At 44.5% G+C, this 22016-nt stretch overlaps 1 protein-coding gene across 1 annotated transcript in view; it reads left to right on the forward strand.

The window, feature by feature from the left end:
- acin1b (apoptotic chromatin condensation inducer 1b) overlaps nucleotides 1-21211 on the forward strand; it is a gene marked incomplete at its 3' end in the record, with an annotated part of 119406 nt that extends 98195 nt beyond the window's left edge. Inside the window, exon 17 of the mRNA XM_084312175.1 lies at nucleotides 20678-21211. Within this exon, the coding sequence (XP_084168301.1) occupies nucleotides 20678-21211 (534 nt within the window). The remainder of the gene's footprint in view (nucleotides 1-20677) is intronic.
- Between the last annotated feature and the right edge of the window lie 805 nt (nucleotides 21212-22016).

Consider the following 22016-nt stretch of genomic DNA (forward strand, 5'->3'; position numbering starts at 1 on the left):
GTTAAATCTGTGGGGTACGAGAAAATGCTCACTGAGCTCATTCACCACCTTATTGAGATCATGTGTACACAAAATCTAAGCAAATGAATAAATGGAAGATGATTAAACAGAAGGATTTGTAGATACAGTAATTAATGATAATCGATTTTAATTATAAATTCATATTTGACCTTGAACTTGACCTTGACCTTATTATGGCCAAATCATACATCTATGGATAGGGGAAATGCTCCTCTTTCCAATGGCAGGGTTGAATCTGGATTGAGTCATTTCCTTGCGGTTTTTACGATAATTAGCATTTTCCGATAAATTCGTATTTCCGATAAATCTTTTTTTAATTTTCTGATTTTCTCTCCGTCCCAATTAGTCGTTGTGCCAATTCCCCCCCCCCTCCCCTACCTGGCTGCTGTATGCATGTTCTCCTACGAGTCGGTACAAGGGCGTCCCGAGTCGATCGCACGCTTCCTCCGAGACGTGCGGCGACAGCCAGTGACGTCTTTTCACTTGGCAGCGAGGACTCTCATTGGTGAAGTGTAACGCGTGGGAGGGCACGCTATCTCCACCAAGTCCTGCCCCGTTTAGCAAGCGCCGAGACCTGACCTGTAGGCGTCGCTGTCCACAACGCCAGATTCCCACCCGCCAGCTTCCCCACCCCCTAATACTGCCAATTGTATTAAGGTGCTCCCATAGTCGAGCAGACTGTACACAGAGCAGACTCCGCGGAGGTCCGCGCGGCTCTTTGAGCTTTCATAGTCGAGCAGATCTCAGCGGACGTCCGCGGTCTAACTACATTTCTCGCACCAGTTTTACTACATTTCCCACAAAAAAAGTTTTACGCACTTGAATAACAGGTAGCGAGATGCAATGTACCGTATAGGCTTGAGGTGGACAGCGCGTGGTGCTGAAATGAAACACGCATTGCATGAAATAAAAGCACCAGTTTTATTTAAAAATATTGGAAACGGAGATAACATTCTATGTTATCTCCGTTTCCAATATTTCGAAATAAAACTGGCAATTTTACACACTTCATTTAGAAAAGCCATTCAAACATCTCTCTTGGCACGGAGCGAGTGGTCAGAGTAAAATGCAGATCGGCGTCACATTAAATGCAGTTCGATGTCAACCAAAACGCCGAGCAGCGTTTTGTGTGACACCAAGTCAGCGGCGCGGATGTCCGCGCGTCAGAAAATAGTAGCTTCGCACCTGTGGGTCTGCTGTCCGCTGAGATCAAAGCTCAAGAGTCCGCGCGGACCTCCGCGGAGTCTGCTCTGTGTACAGTCTGCTCGACTATGGGAGGGCCTTTAGTGTGAACGGCCAGCCAAGCTGGTGACAACGCAGAGAGCTGGGCTTGAACCCAGCATATCCTGCGTTGGTGACGAGCGCAATCTCCGCTACGCCACCTGACCGCCCTTGACCACTGTTTTTGATAGGGTTATGGTCTTTACGCTTGGCTACAAAAAAAAATATTTAAAAACATTAACCTCTTAACATCCAAGGGCCCACATGTGGACGATTCTTTGCCGACCTCTAGTGGCTCGGGTGTGCATTTCTTTTAATACAATATATAGACGGGATTAGAGCCCTATTTGTTGCCTGTGGATTGCCCTTTCAGGTGACAAAATCCGTTCAGTGGTTCTCGAGTTACATGCCGATATGTGAGGCGTGCCCCAAAGTACGCAAAAGTACACATTACCACTCCCGGGGCTCTAGCTCCATCAATCATTTGGCGATCTCGAAAATCTTTGCAAAGGGTTGTAGCCAATGAGTGTGGCTTTCCAATGATACCCCATGATATGATAATTGGGGATCTAATACGGTCTCTATTGATAGATTTATGATAAAGAAATAGGGGGACCTTGGCGGCTAGGTGGTGTAGTGGTCTAAGGCACTCGCCACCAGTGTGGAGACGCTAGGATTCGCGTGTTCGAATCCAGCTCTCCACATTGTTTTTCAGTTTGGCTGGTCGTCCGCAGTAATACACATTGGCCGTATTACGGGGAGGGAAAACTGAAGGGTGGGGATCGAACGTTGTGAACAAGCGACTCCTACAAGTCGGTTGGTGCGCCTGCGCAGTAGAATCAGGAAGTGTCGGGGGCAGCGTGAGCCTCCCACGCGTTACTCCTCGACACTGAGAGGTCGAGCTGCGCAGGTGAAAAGATGCGACTGCTGTTACCTCAAGTACCGGAGGGGACTTGTGCTATGTATGACTTAGTCCACATTGCAGCCGGCTTGTGGGAGGCAAGAAACAGCGTTCGTGACAGGGGAGGGTTGAATTGGATGATACGAAATTGGGATGGGAGAAAATATAGAAAAATGGGAGAAAAAGTGGATCAAAAAAAAAAAAAAATAGGGGGACCTTAAGGCTTAACTCGCATGAAGGTTTGCCATGAAAGCGCACAGAGACTAGGGCTGGGCAATATATCGAGTATACTCTATGTATCGCGGCTTGTTCTACATGAGATGTAGTAAATTACTATATTGTGAACATCGAGTACCGTAATTCCTCTAATAGTAACCCCGGCTTGTATTTGTTTCAACTGTAGCGGGTACCAGGCTTGTATTAGGAGGAGGCCTGTATAAGAGGGAGGCCTATATTTCAAATTTTCAAACTGATCATAATGAATAAATCAACATTTTGTGTCAGTTTGAACCCAGTCAAATGTACTGGGTTCATTTATTGAAACCAAGTACTGTATGAAATAGTAAACAGTCCAATTACAGGTGGTCACTGGTCATTTCAACGTTTTCAAAGTGAAATCAAGTAACTAGCTCAGTATGCAGCTCAGTATATTAGTAACCCGGCTTGTATTAGGAGGCCGGCTTATAATTGCTTAGCTCAAGAGCGCACCCGGCCATTAATAGAGACCCGGCTTGTATTTGAGACCCGGTTACTATTAGAGGAATTACGGTATATGTTGTCGCGGCTGAGATGAGACTTGCTTTAGCGCAGAGCTGTCCTCATTTCATTATAGACACAGACCAGCGCGGACCTTAAATGACATGCAATTGTAATTTCATTAGACACAGACTAGCCGGACCTTTAATGACATGCAATTTAATTGACGCGAGCAATGGGCTAACGTTAGCTGCTAACTAAGTTATCCCATGACTAGGCTAAGCTAACTAGCGTTAGCTGCTAACCCTGGAAACGCTCAAAGCGGACTCCAAAACACTAGTTCCATTTGTGAGGAAAGGGGGTGGGTTATATTGACGACGCTTGACAACAGACTAACCTTAATGTCATGCACTTGTCCTAATAAACTAACCTACACTGTAACACGCAACACTTTGATGAACATTGTTACTCAGCTGATAGAGTTGTACCCTTCTTGCTGTCTTGTCGCACAGAACTTGTAAGTCGCTTTGGATAAAAGCGTCAGCTAAATGACTAAATGTAAATGTAAACAGAGGTTTAAACATAACTTAATATTTATTGGTTATTCGTTTCTTTATATCGGGCAATGCATCCAGTTTCAATCTCCGTGTGTTCAACTCTTCCTGTGTTGTGAACGTCAATGAGAGTTGATCGAGTGTGACATCATCACCTACGGCAGCTTAGACGCTCAAAACGCAAACCTGGAACAAAACCCGAGGGGGGGGGGGGGGGGGGGGGGGGGGCTGGCTCTCTCAATGATTTAATGTAGCCAAACGTTACAGTATAAATACTAACTGGATAGTTGATGATATACATTTAACATTTAATTTCATTATCTGAAATATTCTAAAATCATTAAGTCTGCTATAAGCCATTGTCCCTTTGTGTGTGATTATTATTTTCTCACAGTAGTGTGAAAATTAGGGATGCCCCGATCGATCGGCCAGCGATCGGTATCGGCCGATATTCAGTATAAATATGAGATAGGTGAATTCCGATAATGCTTTATTTTCGATCCAAGACATGCACGGAAAACATGATCCAATTCTCAGCAGAGTTCTCACTCGCTGACTTCTCTCTCATGCGTACCTTTCACCCAAATCTAATCTGAACAACCGTTGCGTTGATTATAATAATAATAATAATAATAACTTTATTTGTATAGCACTTTTCATACAGAGGTTGCAGGTCAAAGTGCTTCACAACAGTAAAAAATACAGGCATAAGCGAGCATAAAAAGATAAGACAGGTAGAATCACAGTGTTTCACATTAGGATCTAGCATCCCAATAGGCTCTCCGCTTACAGTTTTCAGTAACACAAATAGTAAAAATAGTTTAAAATGATTCAGTTTAAAAATAGTAAAATAAAAATAAAATAAAATAAAATAAAAATTATAAAATAGAACGGACATAAAAAATACAGGCATGAGCGAGCATAGCAAGATATGGCAAGTGACAACAATGCATAAAGTTTACAGACAATCCATGCTGATTGATCTGCCATAAGCAAGTGAAAGTTTACAGACAATCCATGCTGATTGATCTGCCATAAGCAAGTGAAAAGTTTACAGACAATCCATGCTGATTGATCTGCCATAAGCAAGTGAAGATTACAGTCTGTTCTAACAAACCAAACTGCCATGTATTAAAGTTTACAGACAATCCATGCTGATTGATCTGCCATAAGCATAAGATTACAGTCTGTTCTAACAAACCAAACTGCCATGTATTAAAGTTTACAGACAATCCATGCTGATTGATCTGCCATAAGCATAGTGTTTCACATTAGGATCTAGCATCCTAATAGGCTCTCTATTCAGTAATTAAAAAGTGCAATAACCGACGGACATAAAAAATACAGGCATGAGCGAGCATAGCAAATAATAAGAATAGTTTAAAATGATTCAGTTTAAAAATAGTCATCAGTAAGAGGTAAAAAGTGCAATAACCGACACATGAATTTGATAGGCAGTGTAAAAGAGTAGGCAGGGTAAGAATAAATACAAGTTGTGTCAGGATATCCCTGATGTTTCCTCTTGCCACTAGGTGGTAGCAGATATCTATCAGTGAAATGCCTGAGCAAAGAGATAGGTTTTAAGCTGTCTTTTAAAGATGTCTAGCAAGTTGGCTTCCCTGATGTTTTGGGGTAGTTTGTTCCATAGTTTTGGGGCATAGTTGATAAAGGCTGCATTACCGATCCTCTTTTGACTGCTTCTGGGAGCCTCTAGTAGTCCAGCAGCTGATGATCGCAGTGTTCTTGCTGGTGTGTAATTTATTAGAGTGTTGGCGATGTAGCTAGGTCCCTGTCCATTTAGAGCTTTGTATGTAAGGAGAAGGACCTTAAAGTCAATTCTAAATGTTACAGGAAGCCAGTGTAAAGCGGCTAAGACTGGACTAATGTGCTCTCTCCTTTTGGTTCTAGTTAGCAGTCGGGCTGCAGAGTTTTGGATTAGCTGAAGCCTCTCTGTGGTTTTCTTAGGGAGACCTGTGAAAAGTGCATTACAGTAGTCTAACCGGCTAGATATGAATGCATGAATTAGCTTCTCAGCATCGTTCTGATTAATAAATGGTCGTACTTTTGCTATATTTCTGAGATGGAAGAACGATGTTTTCGTCACTTTGCTAATATGAGAATTGAAGTTCAGTTCTGAATCTATGACAACCCCAAGACTAGTGACCTCAGATTTGATCCAAGGGGTTAGTCCCCCCAGGTTCTTTATTAATGTTTCTTTTTTAGTTTTGGAGCCGATAATTAGAATTTCAGTTTTGTTCTCGTTTAGTTTCAGGAAGTTCTTACTCATCCATTTATTTATTGCCAGTAAGCAGTCTGTAATGGAGCTAATCGCTGTATCATTTGGTTCAGCAGATATGTATATATAGCTATGGAAATCTACATTATGTTCTCTGATGATATCACCCAGCGGTAACATGTAAAGGGAGAAGAGTAAAGGACCTAAGCAACTCCCTTGTGCAACTCCATAGTTGTTGTCGTATATATCAGACATGTGATCTCCTAGTTTAACATAGAATTTCCTCCCTCTGATGTACGTTTTAAACCAGCCTAGCACATGGTCTGAGAAACCGACATGGTTTTCAAGACGATCGATTAGAATATCGTGATCGATTGTATCAAATGCTGCACTGAGATCTAACAGGATAAGGATGGAGATCTTATTCTCGTCAGAGTTTAGTCTGAGGTCACTGATTATTTTGGTGAGGGCAGTTTCAGTGCTATGATATTTTCTGAATCCTGACTGAAATTCTTCTAAGATGTTGTTTTCTTCAAGAAAGGAATTTATTTGAACTGAAACTATCTTTTCAAGTACTTTACTAATGAATGGTAGGTTGGATATTGGACGATAATTTGCCATTTCATTACTATCCAAGTTAGGTTTTTTTAGTAATGGCTTTACAACTGCTGTTTTAAAGGCATCTGGGAAAATACCAGTCCTAAGGGAAGTGTTTATGATATCTAGCACAGGGCTTGAAACACTATTAAATACCCGTTTGAAGAAAGCTGTAGGTATAGGGTCAATGTCTGAGGTGGAGGAGTTACATTCTGAGACAGTTTTGCAGAGTACATCTAATGTGATGCATGTGAAACTTCTCATGGTTACATTGCACGGTTTGCCGCAATCAACTTTATTTCCATCATGAGTAATGCTGGCCCTGATCAAGGTTATTTTGTTGTTAAAGAATAGTGCAAGTTCTTCACACTTAACCGTTGATGACTGAGGAGGTGTAGGGGCAGTGTTGAGTAGTACATTAATAGTGGAAAAGAGGATTCTGGAGTTTCCAGCATTTTCTGTAATGATTTTAGAGAAGTAATCTTTCCTTGCTAAGCGGATGGTTTTATTATAAGCAGTTAAAGCATCTTTGTATATATCACAGCATATGGTGGTTTTTGTTTTTCTCCATTTTCGCTCCGCTGCACGACATTTCCTTTTTTCTTCGTTGACCGTATTATAGTTTAACCAGGGCGAGGCTTTAGTTTTCTTCTTTTTTGTTTTTAATGGGGCGACAAAATTTAATATAGATGACATTGCATCATTGAGATTTTCTACCATTTCATTTAGAGAGCTGTCATGATTGTGTGGTTCATGTGGTCTGATAAGATCAATGAACTTTGATTCAGCTTTGTCGTTTAGGAGCCTCTTTTTAACTATGATTTCTTTTTTTGTTTTAGTAAGGGTTATTTGAGTATCAAAAAATATACAGTGATGGTCGGAGAGAGGTAATTCAGTTATTGAGATATTTGTTATGCTTAGCCCGGTTGTTGTTATAACTAAGTCTAGTGTATTCCCAAGCCGGTGAGTTGCATTTGTTATATGCTGCATTAGGTCAAAGCTATCCAGTAGATTTTTTAGTTCCATAGTTTGAGTCTGTTTTCTTATTAAAATGGATGTTCAGGTCTCCATTTAGGATCACCTTATCATATCCGGTAACACATAGTGAGATCAGTTCAGAGAGCTCCTGTATAAATACTGGTGAGTGTCTAGGCGGGCGGTATATTGTGACAATAATAGTTGATTCTGTTTTTAGTTCAATGGCAAGATATTCCATTGACATGAACTCGCCTAGTTCTGTGATTCTAAACAAGAGTTTTGAGGAGAAGATTGCTGCAACTCCTCCGCCCCTTTTATTTTTTCTGGGTATTTGAAAAAAGTTATAGTCTGGTGGACAAGCTTCTATCATTATTGATGTAGCTGTGTCATTATTTAGCCATGTCTCTACTAGGCAGATGCAATCTAAGTTATTTTCTTTAATCAGATCATTTACTAAGAGTTTTATTATTCAGTGATCTGACATTTAGGAAAGCTAATTTTATTTGTTGGACTTCTTTAGAGGAGGTCTGCTTTGGCTTGACCGTGATGGCCCTGAGGTTAATAGCAGGTAAACGCATTGATGGTGTATATTTTTCACCATGCCATTGGCTGGTTAGGATTACTTGTATGTTTTGAGAGATGGCATGGCAATTGTGCTATTCTGCACCGTACTGACAAACCAACTGATTGGTTGGTTAGTGAATGGGGGCGGGGCTGTCATAGAATAATATTGGTCCCGCAGGCAGGAATACTATCCTCGAGTTAACGTAATTTATACAAATGGAAGTATTGGGGCGGTCAGGTGGCGTAACGGAGATTGCGTTCGTCACCAACCCCGGAGCGGCTCGATACGCGAATCGAATCCAGCTCACAGCTCCGGGGTTGTCACCAGCTTGGCTGGCCGTTCACACTAATACAATTGGCAGTATTAGACTGTGGGAGAAGCTGGCGGGGTGGGTCCGGGTCGTTGTAAACAGCGACTCCTACAGTTCGGTCGGGGCGCCTGCTAAGCGCGGATAGGATCTAAGTGGGATAGTGTGATCCTTCCACACGCTACGCCCTCTCAGTGAGAATCCGCGCTGCCAGGTGAAAAGAAGCGGTTGATTGGCTGGACGTGTGTCGGAGGAAGCACGTGGTAGCCTCCACTCTCCCAGACCGACTGTGGGGGGTAAGTGCGCAGCGACCAGGAAGGGGATTGGGAATTGGCATAACGACTAACATTGGGATGGGAGAAAATCGGAGGAAAAAGGAGGGGGGAAAAAGATTAAAAAAAAAGAAAAAAGAAATGGAAGTATTGATTTCACCGTAACGAATCGTTAAAAAAATATACCGTTAACTGGAATATGTTAGTTTCTTATACACATGTTGGATTATGTAATTGGTTTGTCATGACAAACTAATAAAAAAAATTGCGAATTAAGCAGTGGTTATCCTATAGCCCTAGTTATGTACATTTCAACAAAGTGGAGCCGCAGGGGACTTCCATAGCATACGCCTTCAAATCCTCTTACCTTGACGATTAAAAGCCTCCACAATTTAGAAAACAGTATACCCATGACTGGTGTTGATATTTTACCATGCCAGCTTGTGAGAATTCGTTGTAGCCAGCCAGCTAACGTTAATGCCATTCAGAATTTATTAACATAGCTACAACAACACAGTAACGTTAATATAATTACATGCATCATTGTTTACAATGAACGATGGGGCTAATCGAAAGGACTGGACACGGACAAGTTAAACAGCAATCAATTAATTTAATACAACAGGTAGTTCGAGCTGCACTTTCGTGCCTATACGACCACACCACAGGGATATGCGGCTTTGACGAGCTCTCCTGCCGATAAAATTCAGCAGCTCTTCCTCGAGTGCCTGTAGCTGCCTGCATTTGCACAACTGCGTCCATCCCTGCTGCTAGCTAACGTTAAAACTAACCTAAAGTTAGTTGTTCACCAACAATCTACAGACACCAACTGAACAAACACAGAACTGGACTACACAAGCAGATAGCGAAGCATCATAAATACTTCCGGTCGGGGTGTTTCAAAATAAAACACCGGAAAGACGTTTATTTTGTACATTATCTAACGTTAAAACGAAGCTAAACTAACGTTACAACTATCCTAAAGTTTAAACTAACGAACTAACAAACGTAACAAACGAACTAAATATAACTATTACACTATATACAAGAAGACGAGCAAAAACAACATAAACACGGCTATTATATGGGTTGTTATCAATGGGTTGGTTGAGAAGGGAAGTTTCATCTATCTAGGGAACCTAGATACATCCGGGGTACAATGTTGCATAGGCTGCGCGTGGATGAGGGCATGCTGAATGTGATTTGACCAAAGCAGAGTATACATACAGACAGTGGAGCTGTTTGCAGATAGCCAGCATTTTGACTTGTTGCGTGGTGGCGATGTCTCGCAGATAATACAACTACAAGTATAATTATATAATATATATATAAAAAAAAAAATAAAGAAAATGTATTATATATTTAATAAAAAAGAATACATTTTATAAAACCAAAAACGATCGGTATCGGCAGTGTATCGGCCGATATGGCTCATAGACTATCGGTGATCGGTGTCGGTGGCAAAAAAACGTTATCGGGGCATTTCTAGTGTGTGTATACATACATACATACATACATACATACATACATACATATATGTGTGTGTGTTTGGCTAAAGTGGATAGAAAACACAGTACTGTGCAAAAGTCTTAGGCACCCAAGAGTTTTTATATAAATTGTCTTAGATGTAAATTTTTTTTTTTTATTAGTGTGTCAGTAGACTACTCTTAGTACATTTTCATTTAATTATTTTTAAAGCATCTTCATGGTTTAATAATGCAAACATATGTTGCAGGGAGTCAGGGACTTATTATAATCATCATACGTGACTGTATGCATCAAAGGGTTAAATCAAGCATTTTTAAGTGCTTTAGAGGAAATGTCAAAATATCGCAATATATATCGTGTATCGTGATATGGCCAAAAGATATTGCGATATCATTTAGAGGCCATATCGCCCAGCCCTAACGGAGACACACACGCACAATTGCTCTCCCTCTCTGCCACATGCATACGTGTACACACACACAAATACACACACACTAGGGCTGCAACTAATTACTATTTTGTAGAGGTGGAACGATACGCATTTGAACCGTACACCGTTCGGCACGACCACCACGGTTCGGGGCATCTGTGTATTGTACAGTTCAGGGGATGCGCAAATAATAAAAAAATAAATCATTTGGCACGGAGCCAGGCTGCAGGCAGCAGCAGCACTGTAGGTGCTAGTCAGTTTGTGTAAATGGAAAGTGCAATATAAATCAATCTTCATTACGACTTTAAAAACATAGCCATTAACATTACATAGGCCTACAAACATCTTGCCATAACGTTAGCAGTTTGTACAACACAACGCACGTTTTAACTATGGTAGCCCGTAGGGCTGTCTTAAATACTTCGAAGCTTCGATCCTGATGAGCTGGCCTGATGAGGCTGTCTGACCTGATGAGGCTGTCTGACCTGATGAGGCTGTCTGACCTGATGAGGCTGTCTGACCTGATGAGGCTGTCTGACCTGATGAGGCTGTCTGACCTGATGAGGCTGTCTGGCCTGATGAGGCTGTCTGGCCTGATGAGGCTGTCTGACCTGATGAGGCTGTCTGGCCTGATGAGGCTGTCTGACCTGATGAGGCTGTCTGGCCTGGTGTCTGGCCTGATGAGGCTGTCTGGCCTGATGAGGCTGTCTGACCTGATGAGGCTGTCTGGCCTGATGAGGCTGTCTGGCCTGATGTCTGGCCTGATGAGGTTGTCTGGCCTGATGAGGCTGTCTGACCTGATGAGGCTGTCTGACCTGATGAGGCTGTCTGACCTGATGGCTGGCCTGATGAGGCTGTCTGACCTGATGAGGCTGTCTGACCTGATGAGGTTGTCTGACCTGATGTCTGGTCTGATGAGGCTGTCTGACCTGATGTCTGGTCTGATGAGGTTGTCTGACCTGATGTCTGACCTGATGAGGCTGTCTGACCTGATGTCTGACCTGATGAGGCTGTCTGACCTGATGTCTGGCCTGATGAGGTTGTCTGACCTGATGTCTGACCTGATGAGGCTGTCTGACCTGATGAGGCTGTCTGACCTGATGAGGCTGTCTGACCTGATGAGGCTGTCTGACCTGATGTCTGGCCTGATGAGGCTGTCTGACCTGATGAGGCTGTCTGACCTGATGTCTGGCCTGATGAGGCTGTCTGGCCTGATGTCTGACCTGATGAGGCTGTCTGACCTGATGAGGCTGTCTGACCTGATGTCTGACCTGATGAGGCTGTCTGGCCTGATGAGGCTGTCTGACCTGATGAGGCTGTCTGACCTGATGAGGCTGTCTGACCTGATGAGGCTGTCTGACCTGATGTCTGACCTGATGAGGCTGTCTGACCTGATGAGGCTGTCTGACCTGATGTCTGACCTGATGAGGCTGTCTGGTCTGATGAGGCTGTCTGACCTGATGAGGCTGTCTGGCCTGATGAGGCTGTCTGGCCTGATGAGGTTGTCTGACCTGATGAGGCTGTCTGACCTGATGAGGCTGTCTGATCTGATGAGGCTGTCTGGCCTGATGAGGCTGTCTGGCCTGATGTCTGACCTGATGAGGCTGTCTGACCTGATTAGGTTGTCTGACCTGATGATGCTGTCTGGCCTGATGAGGCTGTCTGACCTGATGAGGCTGTCTGGCCTGATGTCTGGTCTGATGAGGTTGTCTGACCTGATGTGGCTAGGCTGTCTGACCTGATGTCTGGTCTGATGAGGCTGTCTGACCTGATGTCTGGTCTGATGAGGTTGTCTGACCTGATGTCTGGCCTGATGAGGTTGTCTGACCTGATGTCTGGTCTGATGAGGCTGTCTGGCCTGATGTCTGGTCTGATGAGGCTGTCTGACCTGATGTCTGATTAGGATGTCTGGCTTGATGAGGTTATCTGACCTGATGTCTGGTCTGATTAGGATGTCTGGCCTGATGAGGTTGTCTGACCTGATGTCTGGCCTGATGAGGTTGTCTGACCTGATGTCTGGCCTGATGAGGTTGTCTGACCTGATGTCTGGTCTGATGAGGTTGTCTGACCTGATGTCTGGTCTGATTAGGATGTCTGGCCTGATGAGGCTGTCTGGCCTGATGAGGCTGTCTGACCTGATGTCTGATCTGATGAGGCTGTCTGGCCTGATGAGGTTGTCTGACCTGATGTCTGGTCTGATGAGGCTGTCTGGCTTGATGAGGTTGTCTGGCCTGATGAGGCTGTCTGACCTGATGTCTGACCTGATGAGGCTGTCTGACCTGATGTCTGGCCTGATGAGGTTGTCTGACCTGATGTCTGACCTGATGAGGCTGTCTGACCTGATGTGGCTCTGACCTGATGTCTGTAGGTCGCCAAAACTACTAGTGTTTTCGCGGGGCGCACGTGTCACGGATATGTGGTGTCAACAGTGTCGTCATAGAGGCAGTTGTTAGTATCGGTGCATTTCTCTACACTGAGCTGAAATGAAACGATTGCACATAAATTAGGTAAATAAATATTAACAAGGTGATTGATTGAATGAAAATGTTACAGATTGCAGAATGGGTACAATACAGTACGGCTCAATACACACAATTGTTAACCCGACATATCTCGTTTGATCAGCCCCCCCATTGAGTGCCCACGATGACAAATATCATTTAAGTTTTTTTATTAGCGTTCTGAATTCATATTTCATCAACCGAGTCTCCCGTTGGTACACCAGCCCCTACAGGAGCTCAGATTGGAAAAAAGCGCCCCCTATCATCTATCCCTGTGTAACTGCAGGTCAGTCGCTTGGTAAATGTCTTTTATCATGGAATCTTTATATTTTCCTTGAAAACGAGGGCTTTTCAAAATGCTATAAAACGAAAATGAACCGATAAAAAAACAATCCGTTTAGACAATGTTGACTGCAAACGAGTCATTGATAAGCGACGGGCAGATTAGACACATAGCCATAATTTAAAACATAGATTAGGCGTTTTTAACGCTAACATTGAAGTGGATGGTGGCATTCAACGGGGTAAATCAACGTTAATCAAAGGCACTGAAAGTGTTAAGGGGATGCAGACCAGAGAAAGACTTTCGTCTTGTTTACATGAGGGTCCCCCATTTTCAATTCATAATGAATTGTAAGTAAGGGTGCAATTAGCACCGTGCAATCCATTCTTTGTGGATCTAGCCCTGAGACTTGTTACGCGCGATGCTAGTCAGTCTCGGAGTTGTTTAGGAATGGATTTGGTACTGTAGCTTTTTTCTGCGTCTCCGTAGACCGTGCTGCACCACCGTTTTAATGTCTTAGTGAAGATTGATTTATATGAAAACCGATGTATGTATAATTTAGCTAGCTCGCCAACGTTACTGTGATTAACGCAAACTTTTAAAAAAAAAATATTAAAGAAGAAAAAAAATTATACATAAATTTTTTCTGGAGGGGCGGTGTGTTTTGGTCTTACGACAGCCTTGCACTGTTTTTGCAGCCTCGCGCGAATCTCTCCTTGTTTACCAACGTCACATCCACCACCTGCTTATGTACCTGCTTGCACTGTAACGTTACGCACGCCTGCTATACCGATTAGCTAACGTTAGCTTAATAGCGTTAAATGGAAGGAGTAAGCACATCGTCTCATACTGGTTTCATAATACAACGTTTCCGAATGGACGTTTGGATTAAACAAAGTGTATGCAGTGATGCTGATGCTTTCCCAGCGGAACACAAGCTGCTTAACATTACAGGTATGTGTCATGAACGTTAACGCAGCGAACGTTAAGGTAGCAGGAGCCGGCCCGTCGACCAACAAAGTTTCAACAAATGTATTCACAAAATGGATTATCATTCAAACGTTATTGAAGCCTCCCGTGACCAGTAAGTAGGTACTACTACTCAACCGTTTGGCCAAATCTTGTTGGCGTGCATCACAGTCACGAAAGGGTCTATGAAAATGGGGGACCCTGATGTAAACAAGACAAACGTCTTTCTCTGGTCTGCATCCCCTTAACAATTGTGTGTATTGAGCCGTACTGTATTGTACCCATTCTGCAATCTGTCGCTATGTGCCTAAAGTCAAGACTCTACACAGTACTGAACTAGAAAAAAACCTGCGAGTACCGTACTTTTCGCACTATAAGCCGCACCTGACTATAAGCCGCACCTGACTATAAGCCGCAGCAGCTAAATTGAATGATGTGTACATATATAAGCCGCACTGGACTATAAGCCGCATGTGTTTTTAATGTTTAATTACCATATGTAAGGAGTGGAGCCTGCGGCTTCATTTGACTCAACACGGGAAACCTCACCCGACACGGAAAGGATTGACAGATTGATTGCTCTTTCTCGATTCTGTGAGTGGTGGTGCATGGCCGTTCTTATATTGAGCTTTAAGTTCCCACCTCTACAGAGAATGACTCCCATTGGGACACAATACTGTCGGACAAATAACATTAACTCATTTACAAGTTGTATTAAGTTTAGCAAATAAGGGAACAGATAAATACCATTTCAATGCAGTAAAAAAAGCAATATTTCGATTTTCGGGTTTTGTCCACATATAAGCCGCACCATTATATAAGCCGCAGAGTCGAAAAATGGGGGGGAAAAGCCGCGGCTTATAGTCCGAAAAGTACGGTAAGTCAAGTATGCTGGAGTGAGGCGCAGACGGAAGTGGCCATAAAATACCAGAGGGAGGTGAATGAATGAACTTTATTTAAAAGATTGCAGAATGGGTACAATACAGTACGGCTCAATACAAACAATTGTTAACACTTTCAATGCCGGAGCTTGGTGCTCCAGAACATGGTTGAATGCCAGCACCCACTTCAATGATAGCGTTGTGAACGCATAAACTATGTCTTAAATGATGGCTATGTGTCCAATCTGCCCGTCGCTTATCAATGACTTGTTTGCTAGGGATGCCCCGATCACGTTTTTTGCCACCGATCGTCTTGAGCCATATCGGCCGATACCGATCGTTTTTGATTAAAACATTTTTTTTTATTCTTTTATATAATATATATATTTTTTTATAAAATATATATATTATATAATTAGACTTGTACTTGTATTATCTGCGAGACATCGCCACCACGCAACAAGTCAAAATGCTCGCTATCTGCAAACAGCTCCACTGTCTGTGTGTACTCGAGTAGCCTCCAGCTACGGCCAGGATTCTCCGGCGCTGCAGCTGGACCCTAGTATTGGTATAAATCACATTCAGCAAGCCCTCAGCTCGAATACGCATCGAATCAATGTTATAAGACATTGATATCAGGAGCTATCTGTAGCTACTGCTAGCCGGCTATATAACGTTAACACTTTCTCTGCCACGCTTATGTACATCATTATACCGTCCTCTGCCAGCTCTATTTGTCTATGGAGAAGTTCTCCTTCTTTGCAGGGCTATAACTTTTTAAATTGTATTGCTAAATTGACATTACTATGGCCCATTTAACGTCAATTATCTATCGTTCAGGATGTGGGAACGTTATACTTTTTCATTCACATATTCATACTAAAATGTGGTCTAAAGTATAAATATGTTTTTATCGTTTTCTGCAGCATTCTGCAGAACGTGATTTATAGCCCTAAATGTATTATATTGATGATCAAATACAGTTTGATAGCGATCTGCGCGAGATAAAAAATGTCAAATGGACGTGCTTCTAGAAGTTACTACTTATCATCTGATGTTGACCGGATGGGGGGGGGGGGGTCGTTTATAATTCCGTGGCCAACGTTAGATGATTCATCTAGTGTGGGTGATATGATCATTAGAGCAGTTTGTATCGAACACGGTAAAAAAAAACGCTGAAACTCACCCCAGTCTCCTCGGGCCGTTGGGCGATGAGCGTGGAGCAAAAATATTCCTATGGGATGTTGAAATATGCGATCCATCTCCATGTTGTATAATAGTATATACGTCCAAATCATGTTTATCGAGTTATTGGTAACGGATCGCTATCCATTGTGTCGCGCTCGAGTCCCGGGACCTATAGCGAGTGATCGGACCGAATTTGGATGAGCACCAGTTTCCGTTTCCGGTTTGGGCGATCGGCCACCAGATGGCGCTCTTGAACCGTTGGAGAGTTGAGAGGGGATCAACAGTAGATCTCAAGTCTCCGGGGGAGAAATATGATTGCGATCACAGATTTTTGAAATATTGATCTCAATGACGTGTTACGGCGTCATTGGCAGAATGAGCATGGCGAGCAATGACGAGTTTAGGCGTCCTTGGCGGAGAAAGTGTTAAGACAACGCCTCAGTGAACTATTTAGTTCAATGGGACATTTCGTTTTGAACAGTGAACTAACGTGAGCTAACGGAGGTATCAACATGCACTACTAGACTTGCTGGAGCATTTGTTGATATCAGGAGCTATCAGTAGCTAGAGGGCTAGATACCGTTAGACAATGCCTACTAAAAGTGAATCGTTGACTGGGTAATTTTGTTTAAACGGTAACGATAGCTAGGTAGCTAACGTTAGCTCACGGTCGAATGCACTATAGACTCGAGCAGAGGAGCCTCCTCTCAGTCCTCTGTGTTTACAAACTACACGGGTGCGGGCGGGGCAAGGGAGGAGGAGCAGCGGCAGTTTGCAGGTCCTGTGTGTCTGTGACAGACAGCGAGTGAGATCTCCGCTTGATCGGTTTCCGCGATCTGCGAATATGACTCATTATCGGAATTCACCGATCGCATATTTATACTGATTATCGGCCGATAACGATCGGTGGCCGATCGATCGGGGCATCCCTATTGTTTGCAGTCAACATTGTCGAAACGGATTGTTTTTTAATCTGTTCATTTCCGTTTTATACCATTTTGAAAAACCTTCGTTTTCTTGAAAGTTTCAGGAAACTATAAAGATTCTGTGATAAACGGCCTTTACTGGAATATTCTGGAATACACAAAAAAAGTAGTCATTTTTCGGCCTATTTATGACTCGTTTTCAAATAACCGCTAGATTATCGATAGTATATGTGTACTTATGCACGCTAGAGAAGCGAGCTGAAAAATCTATTCTCATTTCCTGATCAGCGCACACACACACACACATACATATGGCACACGCTGATATCTCTGTGAAAACAGATCCGATTATCCTAAGACTGGTAAAATAGATTCCTTACCTCAGATCAGATGTTCTCCAAAAAGATGATTCCAATTTCTGATTGCCATTCCAAATATCGATCACGTTTATTGATTCAGCGCTGGGTACTGGAAATACCGATTCCACGCTGTTCTGAGGGTCGGCGAAGACTTAGATCTCTTCGGATGGCTTGCCGGATAAGTAAAATGAGGAAACTGGATTCCCCCCCCCCCCCATCAGTCTAATCCAATGGGGTGGAGTACAACAGGGAGAGACGATAGGGAGCGGTATTTTCCCAATGGAGCTCAGACAGAGGTTGCAGCACTAACGTGAGACTAGATTGATGAAATATGAATTCAAATCGCTAATAAATTAAAAAAAAACGACAAACAAACGCTATATGTCGTCGCTGGCATTCAACGGTCGGCATGAACTAACAGTACTGTTACCCATAGATCCTAACAGAGAATATTAGGGATGATCCGATCACGTGATCGGGGCCGATCGCGTGATTTTCCGAAGATCGGGATCGGCAAAAAAAAAATGACAGCGAGGAGGAGAGGGCGGAGCAGAGGAGCAGAGGGCGGGCGAGGAGCGGAGGGCGACCGGGACCGAGAGGGAGCGGGGACCGGGGGGTGCGCGACAGAGAGGGGGACAAGAAGAGGGAGGGCTACAGGCCCAGAGGGTACCCGTAGCAACCCCAGAGACAGACGCCGCTGAGAGCCCGAGGGCCCCGCGCATGGGGAGGGGGACGAGGGTGAGAAAGAGCCTGAAGGAGGGGGAGGGGTGTCGTCAGGGTGGGGAAATTGCCAACCGGCCAAGCACCGGGAAACGTCCTCCGTGGCTGGTAGGTTTGTCTATTCTACTCAGATAAAACGGCAGACCAGCCACACTCTCAGACCCAAATTAAATATTTTTATTTTTTTTAATCCCAATTTCTCACATTACATTCACCCTGAATGTTGACGTTATCCAGGTGAAAAGTTTACTTCATTCAAGCGAGGCATTGCAATCCTTGACGTAAATCATTTGATGTATAATTAAATCAAAGGAAATGCGTTTGGGTCTGAGAGTGTGGCTGGTCTGCCGTTCTGCAGCTGGATACTATTGGTTTGTTTTGGCAAAATTCTTCTGCTCTGTGTGACAATAAATAAATTAATGATATGCAATTTAAAACCAAAACTAAGGCCTCAGTATGAGTTTAAGACGTGAACATGGTCATGTTTGTTGAATAATAATAAAAAAAAAAAAAAAAAAAGTAAAAAAATAAAAAAAATATTTTATCGGATCGGGAAATATCGGTATCGGTAGATACTCAAAATCACATGATCGGGATCGGATCGGGAGCAAAAAAACGTGATCGGGACATCCCTCGAGAATATATGATGGGGAGGAGACTGTACACAAAGTGACGTCAGACTACACCTCCCTATTTAGGAGCAAATTGTTGGTTCAAACATCCGTTCGAAAAACCCTGGAGAATGTTCGAATCCCAAAAACAGGCTTGGGGACAGCTCTAACTGGAGCAGTGCATGTGAGCGGCGCGGGGCGCGGAGCGGCCGGTTTTGACGTGAGCGAGGAGTGGGTTTTAAAATGAGTCGGCGCGACGTCCAGAGCGAGAGTTCTCCTCCGCTCCAATCCACTCCAGGTCGCTCACAGTGGTTTAACACTGTTGATGTAATATACATGCAGTACAATGCCAAAGCAACAGATGGCGATGTACAAACATGAAGGCCATTTTCAACCAATGAGAAGGGTGAACCTGTGATATCCTGTTCAGGCTTCACTCCTCCTCCTTCACTCACTCCTGTTAGAAAAAGTATCGACGCCATTGTTGTTGACGTTAGCTTACATGCTAACGTTAATGGCAGCGACCATAGCATTGTGGCTCGGCTAGCTTATCGCTTAATAGAGCTAGTGAATGGATAAACAACGTTATTTAACATTGCAGAATGGCTACAATTACAATGCGGCTCAATACAAACAATTGTTAAGGGGCCCAGGGGGTGTAGACTGTTGTAGTTTGAGCTAATTTACACCATGCTCCAAAAAAAAAAAAAAAAACTGCCGAGCGATCTGGCGCGGGGAGCGCTCGATTCAAGGTGAGCGGGGAGCGAGCGGAGAGCGACTTGGGGGCGGGGTCAACATGAACGATTAGCGGAGCGGACCAAGCTTTAAAGAGCGAAGAGCGGATTTCTCGGCCACGCCGATCCGCTCACGTCCCCTGAACTGGAGCTGAGTTGAATGTGTTAAAATAGACAAAAAAGTGAATGATTGAGGGCGGCTGAGTGGCGCAGTGGGCAAGGTGCTCGCCACTAGTGCAGGAGATGCTGGTATCGAGCCCGGCTCTCGGCGTTGCTACCGGCTTGGCCGGCCGTCACACTAACACAATTAGCGGTGTTAGAGGGTGGGAAAGCTGGTGGGTGGGGATTGAACGTTGTGGACAGCGACTCCTACAGGTCAGTTGGGCGACGCCGGTGGGGCGGAAACAGGAAGTGTCGGGGGCAGCGTGAGCCTCCCACGCGTTACTCCTCGCCACAGAGTTCGAGCTGCTGCGGTGAAAAGATGCGACAGGCTGCCTCCTCGTGTACCGGAGGGGACACATGATGCAAGGCTTCTATCCTCACTACAGCTGACCAGTGGGAGGCATAGTCTAGCAACGTTCAAGACAGGGGAGGGAAGAATTGGAGATACGAAATTGGGATGGGAGAAAAATAGAAAATGGGGAGAAAGTGGATCAAAAAAAAAGTGAAGGATTGGACTGTGAGCTAACTGTAATACAATGTTATTTTTTACAATCATTTACATAACATCTTAAGAAATTACTAATGTGTAAGGGAACTGACAAAAAGGTAATGGTAAAGGTAACGCTTAAAATGCTAACTACACAATACACTATAGTTCTACACAATACTGAATTTGAACTATAGACAATACATAATTTGAACTATACACAAACCCAATACTGAAAAGTTACAGTATGTAGATTTGTTTATTTGTATGACAAAGTCAGTCAACTCTTGCAATCAGTTTAATTTAATGAATTGAAAACAGCATTGATATTATGTAAAAGCTAACTGGCAATAGAAAAGATGTTCAAAATGATCTAGTTCCCTTAAAACGCTAACGCTATTAAATAAAAATATATAGTGGAGGTTAAAATAAGAATATGACTTGGCCTGAAAAAAGGTTCAGTCAGGAGATTTTTTTTTGCTTTAACCCCTGCTGACCTGATGAGGCTGTCTGACCTGATGAGGCTCTGACCTGATGTCTGACCTGATGAGGCTGTCTGACCTGATGATCTGTTGCTTGTTGCTCCCCAGGCTGTGCAGCGGGAGCTCGAGCGCACCGAGCGGCTGAAGGAGAGGGAGCGAAGGCAGAAGGAGCTGGACGACGAGGAAAAGAAGCAAGAGGAGGAGCGGAAGGATAGGGTGAAGGGCAGGGATAAAGAGGGCGGGCCGGCGGCGGGAGGTGGGCGAGGAGCAGAGGGCGGGCGAGGAGCGGAGGGTGGGCGAGGAGCGGAGGGTGGGCGAGGAGCGGAGGGTGGGCGAGGAGCGGAGGGCGGGCGAGGAGCGGAGGGCGGGCGAGGAGCGGAGGGCGGGCGAGGAGCGGAGGGCGGGCGAGGAGCGGAGGACGGGCGAGGAGCGGAGGGCGGGCGAGGAGCGGAGGGCGGGCGAGGAGTGGAGGGCGACCGGGACCGAGAGAGGGAGCGGGACCGGGGGGTGCGCGACAGAGAGGGGGACAAGAAGAGGGAGGGCTACAGGCCCAGAGGGCCCCTGGGCGCTGCTGGTGGTGGTGCCGGCGGTGGTGGGCGGCGCTCTCGTACCCGTAGCAACCCCAGAGACAGACGCCGCTGAGAGCCCGAGGGCCCCGCGCATGGGGAGGGGGACGAGGGTGAGAAAGAGCCTGAAGGAGGGGGGAGGGGTGTCGTCAGGGTGGGGAAATTGCCAACCGGCCAAGCACCGGGAAACGTCCTCTGTGGCTGGTAGGTTTGTCTATTCTACTCAGATAAAACAACCAGACCTCCTTTTTTTCCCCCTTTCTATTCTATTCTAAAATTCTATCTGGCAGGTAGAATAATGAAAGTGCGTCTGGTGGAAGTTAGGAATCTCGCCAGCCGCTGTCCCGAGTGTCGCACACGAGATGACGGCGTGAGGTGTCAGGAGGGGTGATCAGAGTCTCTTCAGGCATAGTGCTCCGCTCCTCCACACCTGCCCCCTCCGTGCTTCCTTTCATCCCACTCGACACGTGGTTCTACCATCTTGTCTATTTACTACCAATGTACTGTACATTTCCACGGATGGTCTTGACATGTCGTTTGATAGGAGTGTTTTCTTTTTTCTTTTTGTTTAGTTTTCTTTTGTTAAATTGAAGGTTAATCTAGTTTTCCAACGATCTCCGAACCTGTTTTTAAGCTGTTCCGTCACCCAGAAGCACCTCTCGTTCAGTTGCCCACTACGCTACCTTTTTTGTTAGTGGGTCTTTTTCAGGAGGCTGCTACCGTGTTCACACTGCGGGCTACAAAGCAACAGGAAGTCGTTGGTTTTCAACGGAAATCGACGACGTCAAGCTACATACGTGGAGATGAGCTCGACCTTTTCTCTCACGCTCTGATGACGAGGCTGTTAACGAATCGCAACATGGGAAATGATTCTAAAATTC

Source organism: Notolepis coatsorum (assembly GCF_963971535.1).
Source record: "Notolepis coatsorum genome assembly, chromosome: 4".
NCBI lineage: Eukaryota > Metazoa > Chordata > Actinopteri > Aulopiformes > Paralepididae > Notolepis > Notolepis coatsorum.